At 40.0% G+C, this 20,915-nt stretch overlaps 1 protein-coding gene across 1 annotated transcript in view; it reads right to left on the bottom strand.

Annotated features, from left to right (window-relative positions):
• Nucleotides 1–20,435, bottom strand: part of LOC117264878 (activin receptor type-2B-like) — a 128,296-nt gene extending 107,861 nt beyond the window's left edge. The window contains exon 1 of the mRNA XM_033639182.2: nt 19,942–20,435. Coding sequence (XP_033495073.2) covers nt 19,942–19,993 — 52 coding nt within the window. The 5' untranslated portion in view covers nt 19,994–20,435. The remainder of the gene's footprint in view (nt 1–19,941) is intronic.
• Between the last annotated feature and the right edge of the window lie 480 nt (nt 20,436–20,915).

The following is a 20,915-nucleotide window of genomic DNA, read 5'->3' on the forward strand; positions in this document are numbered from 1 at the left end:
GAGCCCATACTCTTGTTAAATCATCATTCACTAGTTTCAAACTATCTGTGCATTCCAATACCTATACTACCATACCATATAGAATGCCAGAAGATGAGTATGTCCCAATACATTTCATGTCTAATACAGAATGACAAAAACACCAGGATTTTCTACTACATCTGGTCAGATTTTGCAGTATGTACACCAGCATGCTTTTCTGGCTTTTCTGAACCACAGTTCTCTGCGCAGCAGAATGTACATCACATTGACTGAGCCACACATGGTTCACAGCTTTACCACAAAACCCCTTTAGCATTGTTAATTACGTTAGCACCACTAGCTGTGCTCACATGGCTAACAGTACTAACAGAGCTAACAGTGATAACATAATTGCCAATGCTAAGGGGGCTTTTACGGCCCAAAGCGGAGCCACTTATTTACCAGGGCAAGGTGGGGGAAGACCGAGGGGTGGCCTCCATGCTTCCACAGGAACGTCATGGTGTCAGGACAGCGTTACTAGCAGTAATTGCTGAATGAGTGGTTAGCTCCTACCAGACCTGAATAGTGCGCAGTGCAGTAAAGTAGAGGGTAGCAAAATTAACCTATAGACCCATATGAGTAACCAGCCAGAAATATTCACAGCCAATTAAGAGATATCTGTCAACATCCCTATTTGTTTTTTATTGCTTTTTAAACGAGTGGAAACGAGAAACGAGACAAGACATGGGCGTGAACCAAAAGTCAGAATATGTCTCATATTCTGCTGACTCTGCATAAATGCACCAGGCAAAGTTTGTTTGGCTGCTTATAAGGTTAAGCACCTGAAGCAAGTGTGTGTGTGTGTGTGTGTGTGTGTGTGTGTGTGTGTGTGTGTGTGTGTCTTGACTGGTGTGAAAGCTTAAACTGTGGTTTGAATAAACACCACTGACTTCCCAATGAGCACTTTTTCTCCCAAAGCAGGGAACACTGAGTTTTGACTAACAGTCTCATTTATATTCTGATCATGTTCCTTCTGATGTTGGACTCCACCACACTCACATCTTGTGAAAAATCTTAAAACTACTGAAGATAATTCTGATGCTAAAACAAACTCATAAGACATTAAAATATGTAAATGTACTCTTTAGCAAAATACTCTGCGGTTGGAGCAAGGCACTAACTAAAAGCAGGTTTAGAGGTTCAGTTCCTGTTCACTGTTTGGCCTGCAGCATCCAAACACACAGTTTTATTCTACCACATGTGATAGTCTTCTTTCCTTCACAGCAGAACACACAAAGAAACCTCTGCAAGGGGTGGGTGGGGGTGGGGGGTGTATTGATCGCTGAGAAAGCAGGTCAGCTGAGCTACAGCCATATATTACCCTACAGAGAGCAATGAGTGTAATGAACCACTGCAGCTCTGTTACTGTAAACACAAACCTGACCAACATTTAAATGTCTAAATCACTTAAGAGAAGCTTCAAAATCCTGGAGTATCACAATGAGAGGGATACAGGTCACAGAATGAACTGTTTCCACAGAGGTTTGTTGACAAACTAAAGTGCATTTGACCACACTATTGCAAAGATACCAGCGCTGTAAATCTAGCATCCAAATATTTGAAACCTATATGATGAAGTGTCTTCACCCGCAATAGATCTACATTAGTTCACGTCTTCAACTTCCTGCTGCTTCTGAACCCATCTTTACTGATAAACATACTCTCATTTTGTTTTCTTGGCTGCAGGATGTTGTCAAAGCCTCATCACACTCAAACATAATCTGAAGTGGTGTTTTTCCTGCAGTACCACCAGGGCCTGATGATGGCATTATCTCTTATCTCCTTCCTGCTCCTCAGAGGATGAACCCTCCAAGTGTCCATATATACTCCCTTTATGTGCAAAAATAGATACGTCTGTTTAAAACATTGTTACTGTCACTGCAGTCGTGCTTCCATGTGTCCCTTGTGATGGCATAGCACCTTTCGACGACACAAGACTCTCTACATTTTGTTTTCCAAACTTATTTTTGTTGTCATTTCCACTACAGGGTATAGTCACTGCAAAGAACTTACTTCAATACTCTTTAGAAAATGAGGATAGCTACTGATAGCTGCCATTAAGAACAAATGCCAGTGTTTCCCCTACCATTATATTAGGGGGGCACCCCACCACCCCCAACAGCACCCCCCGTCCCCCCTTGAATGTTCAGGTTAATTTTATTTTCTATATAGCACCAGATCACAACAGAAGTCATTTAAGGTTTCCTTTCCTATAGAACAGGTCTATGCCTTGTCCTTTTATTAAACAAAGTCATTAGCCTTATGTTATTTATCTTATTTACCACTGCATGTCATTTCTGTCTCTACATGGTCACGCATTTACAATTCTCCTCTGCTCTCTGTATTGCAGACACCTGCGCACAGTCACAGGTGAGCACACTAGAGCGCGGCTCGTGCCGCATTTTCCTGACCGAACCCGACCCGAGTCCGAGACAATTATAAACGAGCCCGGTCCGAACCCGCATCACGGTACATTGAGTTTGTACAACTCAATGGAGCGGAGTCTGTGTTGAGTTCATGCGTTGTCACTTAAATAACAAATTCCAGCACTTGAATAGGCCATAGCACAACACGGCAGCATGTGGGCTGAACCCAAGCAAGTTTTTGATTTGGTCGGGTTCGGCCCGAGCTGCATTCTAGTGTGCTCACCTGTGTGTACTTGCCTGTGTGTGTGTGTGTGTGCGTGTGTGTGTGTGTGTGTGTGTGTGTGTGTGTGTGTGTGTGTGCGCGCGCATCAGGGTGGAACTCCGCTGTGCCCGATCCAGAGAGCAGAGGAGAATTGTAAATGCGTGACCATGTAGAAAGATAGGAAAGATAACCTTAAATGACTTCTGTTGTGATCTGGCACTATATAGAAAACAAAAAAGGGAACACAGATGTTCATGACAATGAGACAGACAGAAAGACAACCCAAAAACATAATGCCTAAGGCCACAGCTGTCACCGGCAGGAGGCATAAAAACGTTTCTTCTACCACCACCATTCATCCTTAACTTAATATATCCAATAATGGTTGAAACATGTCAATCTGGATAAATAATGGTGCTGTTCTTGTCAGAGGAATTAATTATCAACTCCATATTTATCCAGTAACTGTTTCATTGATGGAGGAGCTCCTGGTTTTATCTTTAGCTCGTGCAGTTTGCTGTGAAATGTTCCTGCTGACGTTTGCATTTTACAAGCTGCTGATGCAGGTAGGTAAATTCAGTGCTCCTCCAGCTCCATACCATGATGACCCTGGTTTCAAACTGGCACTCTGTCTCTCTCTCTGGGTCTGCTCTTGACCCATTACCTCCCCCTCTCCTCTTCCCCATTTCCCCTCCTCCTCCTCCTCTTGACCCCACGTCATCAATCTTAGGGGAGCTGCGAGGAGAAAAAACAGGTGCTGGCCCTTTAAATCTTGCCATGTAGCTGCAGGCAACCCATCCCCCATCATGCCCCCCCCCCGCTGGTGTTCAGGCTCTGCAGGGAGTCGTAGTAGTGAGAGGACTGTGATTCAACGGTCATCAACAACAACAACAGCAATAAAAACAGTTTATCCTATTTTAGATTTAAATCAAACAGGAAGATTACTGAGAGATACAACAGGCAGGAAATGAAAACATTTCACCCCCAGGAAGCTTGTACATTAAAAGGATAGCTTGGATCTTTTCAAGTGGGGTTGTATGAGGTAGTTATCCATATTCAGTGTGTTATCAACAGTAAATGTCAGTCGGTAGAAGTAGACAGTACCTAAGTAGTGAATACCTCAAAAAGTCAATAAAAGTTTAATCAATCAATCAATTTTATTTATAAAGCCCAATATCACAAATCACAATTTGCCTCACAGGGCTTTACAGCATGAGACACCCTCTGTCCTTATGACCCTCACAGCAGATAAGGAAAAACTCCCCAAAAAAACGGTAGAAACCTCAGGAAGAGCAACTGAGGAGGGATCCCTCTTCCAGGACGGACAGACGTGCAATAGATGTCGTACAGTTTACAGGTCATATGAAAAGTTGTTTCATCAAAACGAATATTTTGTCAAAAATAATACATCCACAGAACGTCTAGAAAGGTGTAGAATTAAAGTCTATATTTTCCTGAAAAAAATAATAACAGTAGGGCCCAAAATATGTCAATATTTTTGATTTGGTTACGTGGCAACCTGTAGAATTGAAGAGAGGAGCGAGAGCGGGTGAGTGTGAGTGTGACACCTACTGGCCGGGAAGTATGAATCCTATATCTGTCCCCTTTAAGTCTACGCTATATTTATAATATTTTTTACCACTTTGCCTTGCCACCTGACAGTGATTTCCGATGGGGAATGTAAGTCATAATATTGCTCTCATGAAAGACAGACTCCATTTGGAAAAACAGTAATTTAATATTGCTAAACACAGGAGCTGCTGGTCTACCATTGCCTCAATCAGTTAGTTGTTTTTTTTGTGTTGTTGTGTGACTTTGGTGAATCAAAGTGTTAGTTTGTGCTCACCAAAGTCACACAATAACACAACTACATAATTGATCAAGGCAGTGGGAGACCAGCAGCTCCTGTGTTCAGTGAGCTAAAATGACTGTTTTTGTCAATAGAGTTCTGCTTGGGACTAAATCTGCTGTAATGGCAATCAAGGCAACTCTTCCCTACATGTTTCTCTGACATTAGCATGTAGCTACATGTAGCAGTGTATGTAAAGTAAACACTTGCAGTGGCATGCAGTTGACCATATATATAATGTTTACCTCATTATCTGAAACTTTGGACACATTTAATTTGAACATCCAGCACTGTAACATTATATACATGACAAAAAAATAAGAAAAAAGTAGCATAGGTCCACTTTAATTCTTCTTCTTCTTTTGAGTCCAAAACTAAATAAAATGTTGATAATGGTGTCAGAATTATGATGTTTTTGTCTCCACTAAAACAGATGTTATTGAATGAATAAAAAAAACATCAAATGTAATGATTCAACACTTTTTAACAGGAGTGTATGGCAGGCCACTGTGACTGAATGTGATCTCAGATCTCTATTTGTGAACTGCAACATAGCAAAAAAAGGAACATAATGCAGTGTTTGTACTAATCATTCACACTATGACTGATGCTACACATAAACACTACAACCCTGAACAAACAGAGTTTACTCAACTATGAAAGTAAAGTGAGAGCACTCAGCTGTGACTGGTTCAATCCACACACTGAATGACATCAAATGAGAATTATATACAGAGTAAATTAACTAACCCAAACATCATATTTAAATTATGTGACAGGTAACAACAGATTACACCAACAGCTGAGTGATTTGTTAAACTTACAGTCTGATGGATGAAGAGGATATGTGAGTCCACTAAAGTAGGAGTCATCAATTAGGTCTGTCCAAGGGCCAAAATTTTTCTTCACAAAAACTGTGTCCAAGAATGCATGGACAACAGTATGATTGGGTGGATCCTTTATGATAAAATGGGAGAATAATCCTAATAATCAGGGGTGGGCTTTAAATTAGGTCCCCAATTAAAAGGGCCCTAACAGTTATAGATATATTATGATGTTCAGATGTGAAAAATACTGAATCATGTTTCTATTCTAACTCATTGTACCCCAAAATAACTTACAAAAGGCCCCAAAAGCTCCCCTTAAAAGAAAAAGCAACTGGATACTTATACTTAAGAGGATCAATTTTACTGGTTATGTCGAAGATTCAAATTGTCACAAAATATACATTATTCATTAAACTAAAATCTTTCACCCCACCCCCACCTCACCCTTCCCCTCCCTCCGGGGCTCCGGGGAACCGAGTTCTGTCTTCCTTTTTTTGGGTTGTTTAGCCATGAAGGCAGTTATAGCCAATGCTGGAATAGCTATTTTACCTGGTGCACTGTCCGCCATTGCCGCTTGCTCTCCCCTTCTGGTCTGAGCTGACCTTTGATTGGCTGATGCACATCGGCACGATACTGATTCTTTAGAGGCTGAACACACAGCCATGGTGAGGTGCAGAAACCTATTGTTTGTCTCAGACCACTTGTTTTCCATTATGCTTAGAGGATATTATAAAATTTTTACTCAATTATACCAAAACAATGTTGCCTATTGGAGCTTTAAGATGTTTTTTTTTAGTTATCATGTTCAGGTGAATGTTACAGAGGTAAGGCTGGACCACATGAAAGCATAATGCCTCCAGCCACAGTTGTCAAAGACATGAAGGCATAAAAATCCTTTATATTCCTCCGCCACTGACACAGGTGTGTTGCTGACTGTCATTTCAACAATGACTGACTGCTGAGACTGTTCCAGTGCTTTGCATTGTGGGACACAGCAGGTAAGGTAGATTGGTCTGATGCATATTGGATATTTTTTCCAAATCAGTACGACATCCAGTTAATTTTGGCACACAACAGATATTGATTTTGTTTGCATAATGCACGCTACATTCTGGCCAAATCTTTGGGCAGTATAATCCAAATTAACTGCAACACACAGACAGTAACTTCTCTGATTGGCTGCATCTTTTTTTTTTTTTTTTTTTGTTAAATCTTTTTTTTTATTATTGTGAAATGTGACAAGACAAACAACATATAGTGGACATACAACGGTATACATACAAGGTGTAAAAATTTGTGACTGTGTGTGTGTGTGTGTGTGTGTGTGTGTGTAATAATAATAATAGTGACAACAATGGTGGTATCAGTGATAACAACAATAATAATAATAATAATAATAATAATAATAAGAATTATGATGATGTAGGAGGAGAGGATGAGAGGGGATTAATGAATAAAGTTAAAAACAGGGTAGGGAGTTGAAACATGTTTTGTTTGTTTTTGTTTTAAGCTGGTATGTCGTGCGTTAAAAAGGAAGGTGTGCCACACAGCAACTACCCACGGCAGAGGGTTGGGGGAGAGGAGAGGCCACAAGGGGAAGGGGGGACCACAGGCCTGCGGTCTATCCAGCCCTGCCCATCGGGAATCTGAGGCAGAGCTTGTGTATATAATAATAATAGGCTGAATCATATTTGTTATCCCTCATCCTCTCTCTCCACATTCCCTAATGATTATCTAATAATGATATAATAATAATAATAATAATAATAAAGGAAAAAAATTAAGAATGTGCCTGTGTGTGTGTGTGTGTGTGTGTGTGTGTGTGTGTGTGTGAGTGAGTGTTTTCTATGAAGAAGATATTCCAAGAATATTGATGATCATCATGATGATGGGTGGATTATGTGCAGAGATCGGCTCTCAGACAAGAAAAATCGGTCAGATGGAACTTAAGATGTTAAGAAATCGATGAGGTCGGACCAGGAGGATTGGGGTTCTGTTGTGCTACTGAAAGGGAAGGATTTATATTCCATGGAGATATAGTCAATGAGTAAGTTCTTCCAGTGAGCAAGATGTGTGGCGTTTTTTGATTTCCATAGTTAGGGCCACGCGGAGAATTCTGTGGTTAGTTTTATCTATTGTGAATGTTGATAAGTCTCCTAGAAGGCAGAGTGAGGGGGACAGTGGGACGCGGCAGCCCATAAAGTGAGATAGTGACCCAATGACTTCTTTCCAAAAGTGTTTGATGGGGGTGCAGTGCCAGGTGGCGTGAATTTGAGTTTCAGTTTTGAGTGCAGTGTGGACATATTATATATATATATATATATATATATATATATATATGTATACAATCAATGCATCACTGCTGATTATAAAACTTATTGATCAGATATGATCCACTATAAAGTTCAACTTGTCAAATGGTTCCAGGATTCAGCAGGAAAGACAAAATAATGACATGTGTCTCAAAGGTTTTCAGTTCAGAAATTCAATTTTTTTCACTCCGTTGTCATTAACACACAGATCCGAAATACACAAACAGGACCTATACATGCACAAAGTGGAGAGATGTCAGAGTGAGGGGGCTGCCTTGGACAGGCGCCCTGAGTGGTTGGGGGGTTCTGTGCCTTGCTCAAGGGCACCTCTGCAGTGCCCAGGAGGTGAACTGGCACCTCTCCAGCCACCAATCCACGCTCCCTCCGGTTCCCAACCCAGGGCCCTATGGACTGAGCTACTGCCGCCCCAACATACAGTGACATCATGACTTACAAACTGAAGGAGAGACCCCAAAAATGCATTTCACTAACAATTATCCAGTCACCATCAGAGCCAAAGATCACGTTTCATCATCTGATAGTATAGCTGTACAATACTGGCACTGATACAGAAATGTGCTCACTGTGATCTGATTTATTAAGACTGATGATCAGTTTACTAATATTGTTCAGCTGATAACCTCGAACATGTGCACAGCTGATCTGTTTGTGTGTCAAAGATAAGAGATTGTTTTTCATATAACCTAAATAAAGTCATCATTGAAATAATGTGACAGCGCCCCCTACCAAGGCTGTTCAACCCCTGCAGTTGGTTATCAGGAATATTGATTAGAAATCAGTTCTGTAAAAAAAAACTTTTTCTCCACAGCAGCTGATAAACATTCCCTTTGTTCCGAATGCACAAACCTGCTGCTGGATCTCGCAGGGCTCAAACTTTCAAATGTACACACACACACACACACACACACAGAGCAAAGACATGTATGTGTTTATGTGTGTAGTAAGTGTGTATAGTAATCCTGCAACATATATCATTATCATATTAGTCACCACAGGCAAACTAACTAAATATGAGTTAAATACTAAAACATCACTGTTGGAGCCCGCAGACACAATATACTGAAATATGGTAGAAATATTGTTCCAAACAAAGCACCATAGGGTCAGTAAGGTCAAAATCATTTCACATACTAAATTCATATGGTAGTATTACAATATTATTGAAGTATATATCTCTGAAAAACACTAAAGAGCATGAAAATGTCAATCTGAGTTTACACAAAAAGGTACTATTATAGAAATATTACAGAAATACAATCCTTGTAGCTACAGTTACTCAGGTCTTAGTAATTACTATCATTAAAACACAACATAGTACTATTAAATACCGCCGGAACATTAGGTGGTATAAAAACATCACTACAAACACACTGTTACCACAAACAAACTATGAATCTTTCAATATAAAAATATAACTGTGAAATGCAAAAATGTCATTGGAACCCCCATACACATACTGAAATATTATAAAAAAATTGTTAGAAATAAACATCTTAAAGAAAAATGTCAAAATTATCTCACTATTGACAACATGCTTAATGCCTAGAGTACCATTATGATAACATTTTTAAGACAATAGCACAGTAAAGCTGAATGCAAACTAAGATCTAAACCTAAAGCCCTGGAGACTGATATTATAGAAATATTATAGATATACTATAGAAATGTTATAAGAATATTATAGAAATGTTGAGAAAGTATCACAGAAAGTGTATAATACTACAGAATATTATGAAAATATTACATAAAAATTATAAGAACACTATGAAAATATTAAGAAATTATTACAGAAATATTATGAGAATGTTATGGGAAAAAATAATAAACAAACAAACCTGACCACCGCAACTTAGCAAAGACAGTATTACAGAAATACACTTGGCCATGAGGCAAACAGAACTAAATGTTGGCGCAGCTATGCCTGCTGGGATTGTTCTGTCCAACTCCTTTACTGTCAAGATGGCAGCAAAGACTACAAAAACTGTTGACTTATCCACGGCAAAGGCCAAAATGTGACCTGCAACAGACGGTAAGGTTTGTTGTTTTTAGCCGAGACAATTTCCAGGAAACTTACAGCTCCTACCAGTCAAGAGGAGTGAGGCATCAGCAGTCAGTGACAGTAAAACACAGTCAATAAAACAGATTATTCAACAACTGTGAATCACCTCAACCACAAGATGTCCTTGAGCATACAATCATTCAAATGCAAACAGAAAGTTAGGCTGACCGGTCCAGTAGTTTGTGAGAAAAGATAAGATACACTCACATAACCAAATATATGATCCCCTCCAGGCATACCGAACCACAAATCTTTGCAAGTAATCTATAAATTAAGAGTTGACAGTGTTTTGGGAGCTCTATATAGTATCAAAAAACATGTACACAACATCCCAGTAATCAAGTGTTTTGTTGTGTTTTTTCCCTAGATCCTGGTCAATTCAGTTGGAGCTGGGGCCTGTATCACGAAGTGAGATCAACCTTTCCTGGGTTACCCAGACCTATCCTGGGTTGACTAACCCTAACAATGGCAATCAGGATAATTGGTATCACGACGCTGGATATCCACTTGGTTTATCAAGAGCCGTGAACACGCACGCAGTGGACCAATCACAATCATGAGAGAAGCGCAGCGTCACTGAGTGTCACTGAGCGTCCTCACAGAGTGCCGTATGTGAGGGAAAAAAAAATATTTCTCATGAGGATCAGAGATTAATTCTACTAAAATATGAGGAGGAGAAAAGCAACATTACAGAAAAGGCCAACACCGTGGCAGCTGCAGGAGGAGGAAACATGCATGGCAACGCAGAATCAGAATCAGAATCAGAAATACTTTATTGATCCCCGAGGGGAAATTATTTATGTTACAGGTGCTCCCTGCAAGAGAGGAAAGATACGTGAAAATATAAGAAATTTAAACAATAGTATTTACAAATATATAGTTAAATAAACAGGAATTATTAACAAACATAAATGTAAATATATATATATATATATATATATTTATATATATATATATATATATATATATATATATATTTAAACGGGATGAATAATGTTTAGTTTTGGTTTAGATTAGTTTATTTGCACATAATGTTAAAAACAGACAGTATAAAATTTACAAGATTAAAAAAAGAAAAGTGCCGGAGAGGTTAGAAGCCACTAAAAGTTTATCAAAGAAATTCCCCTGTCAAAACATCAATGAAATCACATAATAGAGAAGGAAAAAAAACGGGTAAGGAAAGAAGAAATAGAGGACGAGAGAGGGAAAAATCAGGACAAAACAAGGTAGCAAATAAAATTATGTGTAGGTTAAATTACTCCTCACTGGTTCAAGTAGCTACAGTGCCTGTACCTGTACATCTGACACTGATCACACCCTTGAATCCCATGAAATCAATGCTGCGCAGATGAATTGCGTGTATTACAATTATCGTCTAACATCATTGCGTCTGATAAATTGGTCTTCTTTGTCATAACGTTATATATGCTACAATAAAGCTTAAAGCTGTCGCCACAATTAAATCATATCAACACCAAACTCACAGTCTGAATAAAATCATCCTGATATTGAGCTGTGTTAGAAATTAACAGCTGCGCAAAAATATACCTAGTCTCCCTCTTTAAAAAACAAAAAGGAAAATCCCTCAAACACCATGAAGTGTAGACATGATAGGCTGTAGCAACTCATAATGTAATAATGGCTCATAATGTAATAATGCTTCATAATGTAATAACAGAAATGTAATAAAAGTTCATAATGTAATAATCGGCTCATAATGTAATAAAATCATGAGCGTAAAACGTAATAACAGCTTTGTGCATAATGTAATAATGTAATTATGAGCCTTACTGGCGCCCCTCATAATGCAGTAACAGCTCATAATGTAATAACAGCTCATAATGGCTCATATTGTGAGAAAAGTGTTGCACTATCATCATTTTTAGGTCAAAACTGCACACACTGACATCGAGAGTGCACTTAAGGGCAGAGGTCTGTGTTTGTGTTTGACTATGATTTGTTTATAGGTGGCACGACAGTAACCAACTCAAAAGCCAGCTGGAGAAGAGGGTGGATTAGGGAAGAAGGAGGGGGACTGTAGTTCATGTAGTTTAAAAGAGCATTTCCTTTGTTTACTATTGCTACAATAAATGCAGGACACAATAACTTATACAATAAAAACACATTTAAGATTGGTCTTTTCAAATAAGTAAGTGAACACTCTCTCCTTCCATACAACCTAGTGAAGACCTTCCAGTCAAAATGTTGCTGTTATTTTATTGTTGGTCTTAATGCCAATTTAATAAAGACTTTTAAGCATTGTTTTCCTACTACTTACGTTAAATACATGATAGCAGCGTAATATATTCATTCAATTTACTTTATTTTGGAACTTGTGCAAGAATGAAAGAGCGTTTTAGAACCATGTAATAAAGTCAAAAAACTGCCTCATGCACACCTTTGAAGAGTCTCCTGAACAGGTACGTCGAAAAAACTTCAGCAGGTCAAGAAAGACAACGTCTGACGAGGGTTGTAATGACCGAAACATAGCTGCCTTGTCCCATTAAATATTTTGCAAGCTTGGCAACAGTGTGCGGAAATCTTTTTTCTTTCAGTACCATGTAATAACAAGTAAAAACATCAGTCCAAATAAATTTAACTAAACAATATGCATAAATAATACATAACCATAAATTATAGTTGCCAACAAAAATCAAGTCCTGGGGCTCCATTTGTCAGTGACTGTGCCAGTGTTCACTCAGATCAAGGCTTAATGAGTGAATGTGATTTTAAAAAAAAGAAAACTTTACTTCTTCCAATGAATGTCTTTAATATGGACCCATCCAGAGGATATATGTTTAGTCACGATCCAGGCTGTAATCCACCTGGCATTTTGGCTGAAGAGCTGCCTGATATTGGATGCAAGGCCACTATTGCGTCCAGCCACTCTGTATAACCTACTAATACTTATGCTGCAGTCTTCATCCGTCATAATATTTGACCTTTCCACCAACTGCTTACCTGCAACAATCAGACAGTGGAAGTGAACATGGCATTCTCAAAGGCCCAAAATACCTAACACGGGTGCCACCTAGTGGCTCAATTTTATACATCTTACATAACAAAATGTGAGAATGCAGTTACGATTAAATAATTCTTGGTTTCACTAATTTAGTTTACTATGCGCTGAAACCCATGTCGTTTGCTTTATCTGCACCTTTAAGATGTAAAAATGATGATTATGCAGCAGTTTTCTCACAATATGAACCATTATTACATTATGAACTGTTATTACATTATGAGCGAAGCCAGGAAGACTCATAAGTAATGGTATGTATGTAATAGGTTATTACATATTACATTATGCACAAAGCCGTTATTATGTTATGTGCTCATGATTTTATTACATTATGAGCCGATTATTACATTATGAACTTTTATTACATTTAAGTTATTACATTATAAGCCGTTTTTACATTATGAGCCATTATTACATTATGAGTTGCAACATAGGCTACTTTCCACATTTCCAGCAGCAAAGCTGTCAATTAGGCCCATTATCTTTAACAGGGATCATTTCCTCCAAGAAAAAAAAATGTTGGCACTAATTAATGGTACTATTAAGTGTCCCCATATTATCAGTTTCTTTCTTATGAAGGGGTGGGATGAAATTTCAACTTCTTTCCACTCCTTTTTGAACAATCTTTTCATTGTCTGTTGTTGTTGCTTTCTTTTCTTTTTTAATGTTCAAAATAAACTTTCAAATCAAAATCAATCAAATTAATTAAACTTCCCGTCATGACTGGGCTGCATTTCTGTAAGCAGAGTCATTTTTTTCTGAACAGCTGATTGGCCAGTGGGTGGTGCTTTTTATAGGATCAGATTCAACCCTGAACTTACCTGCTCCGGAGCAGGATAGCCGTTCAGAGTAAGTTACCATGGTGATCTACCCCGATAAGAACTGAACCGGCTTCGTGAGACCGAAAACCCAGGGTTAACCCTGAAGTTACCTCGCTAAGACATTTATCCTGCTTCGTGATACAGGTCCCTGCTCAGTTTCCTTTGTGTTATTAAAATTGTGTCAACTGTTATTGTTTTATTCACAGCAGACGTGTGGTACAATGTGTTATGTTAGGGATGATTAGTGTGAATGGGTATTTATGTATTGTCAGCACCATGTAAACCAGGAAGAATGGCTGCTGCCCTGCCTGCAAAAGCTAATGGGGACCTTAATAAACAAACAAACCTGATCATCACAGTAACTAAACAACAACATTATAGAAACACAACTGGAAATCAAAGAGCAACAGGTCACTAATGTTACTACTGGAAACCACAGATGCATGTTAGAAAAACCTTGAAATGTTAAAGAGTCATTAAACAGCAAACCAAGGAACCTACAAAAGAAGAAAAGGTCATGACGTCAGTGACAGAATTTGAATTTTGCATTGGAGCCACAATTTCATGCAGCTTCTATTGAAGTTAATGGGGCAGGCACTGCAAGTCCCACTATAACCCATCTTTGTTGTTTCACCTTAGACTGAAAAATCCTTTCACAAAATCAAAAAATACACATTACATGATGTTGACTGATGTTTTTATCTGAATGTGTGCGTTTGTTTTTCTTGTTATTGGTCTCCAAACAGATCACAGATCTGTCTCAAGCCCCTGTTTGGTCCAAAATAGCTAACAACACTAATAGCCTACATGACCAAACAGGGCAAGTCCGACATAGGTCCAACCTATTATCGCTGACCAGACCACAATTCTAATCAGATCAGTTAATGGTTCTGATTATTATTCTGGTTGGACTCAAGAGTTTGGTAAATATCTGTCAAACTAGGGCTTGACAGTATGCTCAAATGCCTGGCAATTTGCCTCAGTGATTTACATTCGTAGGCTACTATCTAACATTAGCCTATATTATTAGCTAGCACATACATAAGTCATGGCGATTAAGCTGGAGAGGCTGTAACAATTGCTATTACAGACACTGCAGCTTCTTGTCTGTTTCTTTTACACCTTCACGAGGATTACATACATAAATGGTTTTATCTCCAAATTAATGTAGGGCGTCTGCTGGCTAATGTTAGCTAAACAAACCACAAATGCAAACTTAGTTCATTGATAAACAAAGTAACAGGTAGGCTACCAGTGAGGGATAAAGGTTCAGATAAGAGATGTCAGTTTCGGCTAATTTTGCTTTCAGTAACCGACACCCATTAAACGACAACTAACTGGCTAAAAAAAAAATGCAAAATGACGTGAAATACGCTCTAGTCTGGCACTCCCTTATCTCAGTAAGCTCTACGCCATTTCGCAGCGCTTTCCTTTAATGTTTTGTGTTGTAAATGTTTACCCTTTATCTTTTTCTGTCTCGCTCTCTCTCTCTCACACACACACATAGGCTACACATGCTGCCGCAGCAGCAGCTGTGCCCGCGGCGTTACATCCACAATAGTCTCGCTCACCAGACCTTTCTCAAGAAAAGAAAGGTCTGACTGGGTTGACTCTCACTGTGAGATTGGAGAAAAAAACGCCCCGGCTGCTTGTACTTCTTTCAAACAATCACAATCGTTCTGAGCGGTGCCACAGCAACGGTGCACTTGCAAAAATATTGCCGGGGGGAAACAGGTTTTGGTGTAACACGCCCACAAAAATATCACCTACAGGACGCGAACCATGGCAGAAAAATGGCTACATCCCCGCAAGATCAAACACCGCAAAAGTTAGTAAAGGACGTGTTGAAAACGGTTGAAAACTGCTACACAACCGGAGGTGGTAGGGCGGGACTTCAGCGTGGCTCGTTCCGCCCAATGAGAGGCTGATCTCTGCAGCAAACTTCCGCCCACTCAGACTACATCCACAATGGATGTGCTGCTGCAGTGCAACGCTCTGGGCTGGCTCAGCTGATCAGTGCTCAAAGCACTATTCTTTTTTTCTACACAGTGCAGCTAAATACCCGGCAAAAAAATAGGCTACTGTATAGACCTCCACATGTTCACCACTGTTCTGTAAAATTCACTGTTACGATATGAAAGGAAAAAGAGGGAGGGAAGAGGGAGAACAAGCTCGATACAAACTTAATGTCTTTTATGAAGATTTACTTGTTCAACTGTTATTCAGCAATGAAGAGCATGTTTGTAAGAATTTGTGTGTTTATTTAATTAATTTATGAAATCATTAGGCTCATAACAAAACACTAAATGAAGTAGGTTAGGCTATTATTGCAACACAAGCACAGTGTGTCTGTATGCAAATTAGCCAACATACATAACTGGTCAAAGACATTCTCGGCGGCTAACCGATTAACAGTCAACTGTTAAAATCCCTAGTTCAGATCTATAATAATTTGGTGATTAGCGCCTCCCCCTGATAATAATAGGAAACAGTAACCACCTTATTCCTAAGGGTACGACTGTAGACATGATTATGGGTGCAACTTCTAGTGAGATGGCTGAAGCCACAGTAAGCTAGTTAGTTGCACTGACTATCCATGGTTAGTCCCAGTGGCTAATCTTGGTGGCTAACCTCCAGCAGTTCTTTTCAAAAGTAACTGGCCTTCAATTTAGAAAATATTTTTTTGCTTTGAACAGATATCTATCTAACGTTACAATTAGCATGTTCTAAAATGTCCTTGTGGAGTTCTGGTAGGCCTACCTGTTGTTCCATCCATGTCTGTAACATTACTAGCAACCAGATTAAGCTAAATTTGTAGATTTGTAAATTTCATAATACCAGATTGTCCTGTATTGACAAATAAAATGCACTGTCCCTTATTGAATCAATACAGGACGTGATTCCTCTTGAAGGTTCGTGCACATCCTACTCCAATGCAAACACTACATTTTCACATGCTTGGAATGACATAAGTATTAATAATATCAAAAGACTTTGGAGAGCAGAGAAGTATTCAATTAGAGTTTCTGAAACAGAACGACACTTACGATGACAGGTCTGTAACTCAGCATCAGTAAATGACATCCCTGTCTTTACTGACAGACTGCATTCACAATCTACATTAGAAAATAAAATCAGCAGCATAATGTTACCTTCAATTCTGTGTTAAGTCATCTAGTCTGAGAATGTTTTACTGATTTAGGCTACCTCTTCTATACCATAGCCTATAAAATGATTGTCTACCTATAGGGGCCTATTACTCCTACTAACTGATTATTATTGAAGTCAGCTGCTAAATTCAGAGTGATGTTTTACTCAGTAGAACTCTAATTTAATAAATCAGCAGTTATAAAAATGTGTTAATTGCATTGTTAGGGCAGATAAGCGGAGCATTATCTAGGAAACAGCACATTCATTCAGTTTTCATGGAGCTAAAATTAATACAGATTTATGTTAAATGTTCAATGAATGTGTTACTGTCTGTTTGTGAGTCATAAGAAATCATAAATCATCTTTTAGGAGTAGTTGTTTACCATAAGGTAGCCCAGACTTCTGTTATGTTAATGTGGCAACGTAGGTCTATCGCTAATACGCTTGGTTAAAAAAGGAAAACAACAATGCTTTGAGATGGTTGTCATGGATGACAGAGGTATGATCACGTTATCCATTTGAGGTGTTACAGTTGGTGTGGCAAGAGGATTAGCGCACCATTAGCTTATCATTACCACTAGAAAACAAGGTTCTGGTTCAGCATCAGAAGTGGTGCCCATAATTCATAACATGGGGGCTCGGAGTAAGGCAGATAGAGCTGGCTAAAGATTGCCCTCCCAAATATTATTAAATATCATGATAGGGCTGGGCAAATAACCGAAAATATACCAAAACCGACATTTAGACCCTCTAACCAACGTAATCTTACTCATGTCGGTAATTTCGGTTACTACGTTCTCCGTGCTGTCCCCTTGGGGAAAAAACTATGCCGTGTAAGTCACGTGACTCCGGCCCCTCCACGTAATCTGCGTTCACTCAAAGCGAGGCTGACGCTGCCCACATAGAGAAGACGAGCACAAACACCCAGCCAACAAATCAACTCCAGCAGCTTGAACCCAAAGAGAATGCCAAGTCCGTTGTTTGGGCACATTTTGGCTTCAGTGCAGACGACACTGAACAGAAAGAAGTCAAGTAAATACTGCAGAAAAACTATTTAAGTGAGCCACGGTAACACCACCAACTTGTTCACTCATTTGCAGCACAATCACGTTACCCAATATGAAGAGTGCATGGCGCAAAAAAGAGGAAGACTGGCAGGCGCCCTTCAAAGCAAATGTCGCTGTCACAGGCATTTACTAATGCCACACAATATAGACGATGGAAATAAATATCTGACGCCATTGCATACCACATGGTGGTATACACAGCAGTATTGCATTAACATTTTTGCACATCACATTATTTAAAATATTTAATTTTGTTTACAAGAGATTATTAGTTATTTTTTCTACTTTTCACATGGAAGTATTTGAAATAATTAGCCTATGTTTACAAGAGATGCAAGTTATTTTTTCTATTTTTCACATGGAAATATTTAAAATAAATTTTGTTTATATGAGATGCAAGTTATTATTTCTACTGTTCACATGGCAATATTTAAAATAATTTATTTACAAAAGATGTAAGTTGTTATTTTCTACTTTTTGGGTAACTTGCTTTTTACTTTAATGATAAAACAGGCCTATGACCTCACAAGACGTTTTCATTTCAAACAATGTGTGCTTTTGATTTCATTGTTGGAAAATTTCAATAAATAGTCATAAATAATTAATCCGTGTGTGTCCTTAAATTATTTTAAAATCACATTGTTAAGATATGCACTTCTTCATTGGAAAAAATATACCAGCTTTAACAGTCGAGCATATTCAGTGGAAGGATTTTTCAGTCAAAGGTGAAACAGCAAGATATGACGGGGTTGAAGTGTGATTTGCCTGCCCCATTCACTTCAACAGAAGGGAAACCGAATGCAAAATTCAAATGCTGTCACTGACATCATGACCTTTCCTTCGTTTGTAGGATCCTTAATTGTGAACCAGGAAGAACAGCGGCACTGCAAAAGCGAATGGGGCCGTGACCACCACAGCAACAAAGCAACAACAATATTATAGAAATACAACTGGAAATCAAACACAAACAGGACATTAATGACGCATGTATGAAAAACCTTGTGAAATGACAGTCATTGAACAGCAAACAACATGTGGTGTGTTAGAAAGCTCGAGCAGCTGTATTATAGAACCATCACAGATCACCAAGCACACCTGCAGCCTCGTCATCTCACCCTCACCTTCCACAGCGGTTCATATCGCGTGTGCGTCTGGGTAGTATTTTTCCAGAACGCACGCGCACTCGTCTCCTCTCCTCCACTACTACGAGGCCACATGACCGAGCTCACAGAGCTGTTGCTTCATTCATCCACCCGTAGTAAAACGCGCGTGGACTGTACAGAGGAGCGCGTGCAGAGGTATGGGAGGGGAAAATGAAAAAGACAAATGTGTCCGGTTATCGGTGAATTCTAAGGCTTGAGCTCTCCGTTAGCACTCTGCTTATCGATTATTGATCCGCCTGCATGCCTGAACAGACAATGGAGCAGCCTGCAACCACACGCGTGCGCAATGTACGCGCACGCTGCAGCCAAACACAACTGACAGTGAATGCAAATGCAGGCTGGACTCAAGTGACTCCTGCAGAGCGGCGATCACAAAACAACCACAAGTGTCCTCACATGTTCTGATAGTGTTCACACACTGACCCACAGACACCACACACACACAGACACACACACACACACACACACACACACACACACACACTCACATACACAATGAAAGCGCATTTAGGTGCAAAATGAGGACACGTTCAAGAATCCTCCTGTAATATTAACATACAGAACCAGCGCCAGACAACCCATATCCTATATTGGTTTAGACAGAGCTGCTGCTATATCCTTTCTGTTATTATTATAATGTGCAACATTCCTGCAGAATATCTCTACAAGGATCAGTCCAGCATGAATCGCCATGTGCTGCTGCCGTTGGGACTACACCTCCACTACAAACACAGCTCACATGCATGAAGAAATTGCAGGATAATTTCAGAGAAGGCCGGTTTGGTTGTGGAAATATCCAATCCAATCAGCGCGTGTTGTGTGGTGTTAGTAAAGGGTCAGGAGCAGCTGGAGCATGCATCACTGTGGCTCCATAAATCGGGTTTTTTTCATGTTTGTGGACGCGGAGTATTGCAGGCTGCAATGTTGTAACCTGCAGCCCTTTCACCCACAGAACAAACAGCCAGGCTAGCTCTCTCTCTCTCTCTCTCTCTCTGTCTGCTTACCTGCACACAAAGTTCCTAGCAGAAGTGCAGAAGTCAGCCACGAGAGCCACATATTCCTTCTAGTTGGAGGCAGTCGCCGCTGCGCCGCCAGGTTCACTCCTGCTGTCCCCAGGATCCTCCTCCAACATTTAAAATATAAAAGTTAAAGAAGCGCTGCGTAAAACCAACGCGACCCGCAGCCAGGCCCGGGCTCCGGCACAGCGTTTTTGTCCACTGGGCTTTTGTGTGCAGTATCTATGTGATAATCCAGCCAGCAGCCCCCCCTTCCTCCTCCAAAACGCACCAGACCCGCACGGCTCTACGGAGAAGTTCCCAGCGGATCAGGAGCCATGCGGGGCGGACAGCAGCTGCGCCTCAGCCCGTGTTCACTCTCACTCACAGCCCGCTGATAGTTTCCAGCACAAAAGAGTGAGAAAAAAGGCCGTTTGAGGTGTGAAAAGAGCCCGCAGACCAGCTCTCCGGTGCCCGTCTCTTCCTCTCTCTCTCTCTCTCTCTCTCTTTCTCTCTCTATCTGAGGCTCGGTGCAGCTCTCTCTCTCTCTCTTTCTCTCTCTCTCTCTCTCTCTCTCTCTCCCTCTCTCTCTCTCTCTCTCTGGTCGGGGCTACTGGGGACAAGCAGGCTGGATGATGTGTCAATGTGCACCGACCGGGCCAAAATCACCTGCTTCCTGTTTCAAAATAAAACGCGACCCATCAAGGGGCCAAAGTGGGGCACAGTCTGGGCTTCTTTGAACTAATAATCTTACTATTAACAGTTAGACTATGCAGTTAGAAAACATGCAAAACAAACTTTTAGGGGGCAAGGGAGGGCTGCCACGTGCTGGGGGACTGTCGACTGATCTCTGCCTTTCGATGGAATAAAAACCTTAAGGACATCTTGGTACATTCCAGTTTAACTAGGGACACACAGCCTGGAGGAGTGCTTCGAGGCCCGGACATTGGTTTCATCCGATTCCCCCACATTTTTAACCCCTC

The sequence above is a fragment of the Epinephelus lanceolatus genome, chromosome 20, assembly GCF_041903045.1.
Source record: "Epinephelus lanceolatus isolate andai-2023 chromosome 20, ASM4190304v1, whole genome shotgun sequence".
Classification (NCBI taxonomy): Eukaryota; Metazoa; Chordata; class Actinopteri; order Perciformes; family Serranidae; genus Epinephelus; species Epinephelus lanceolatus.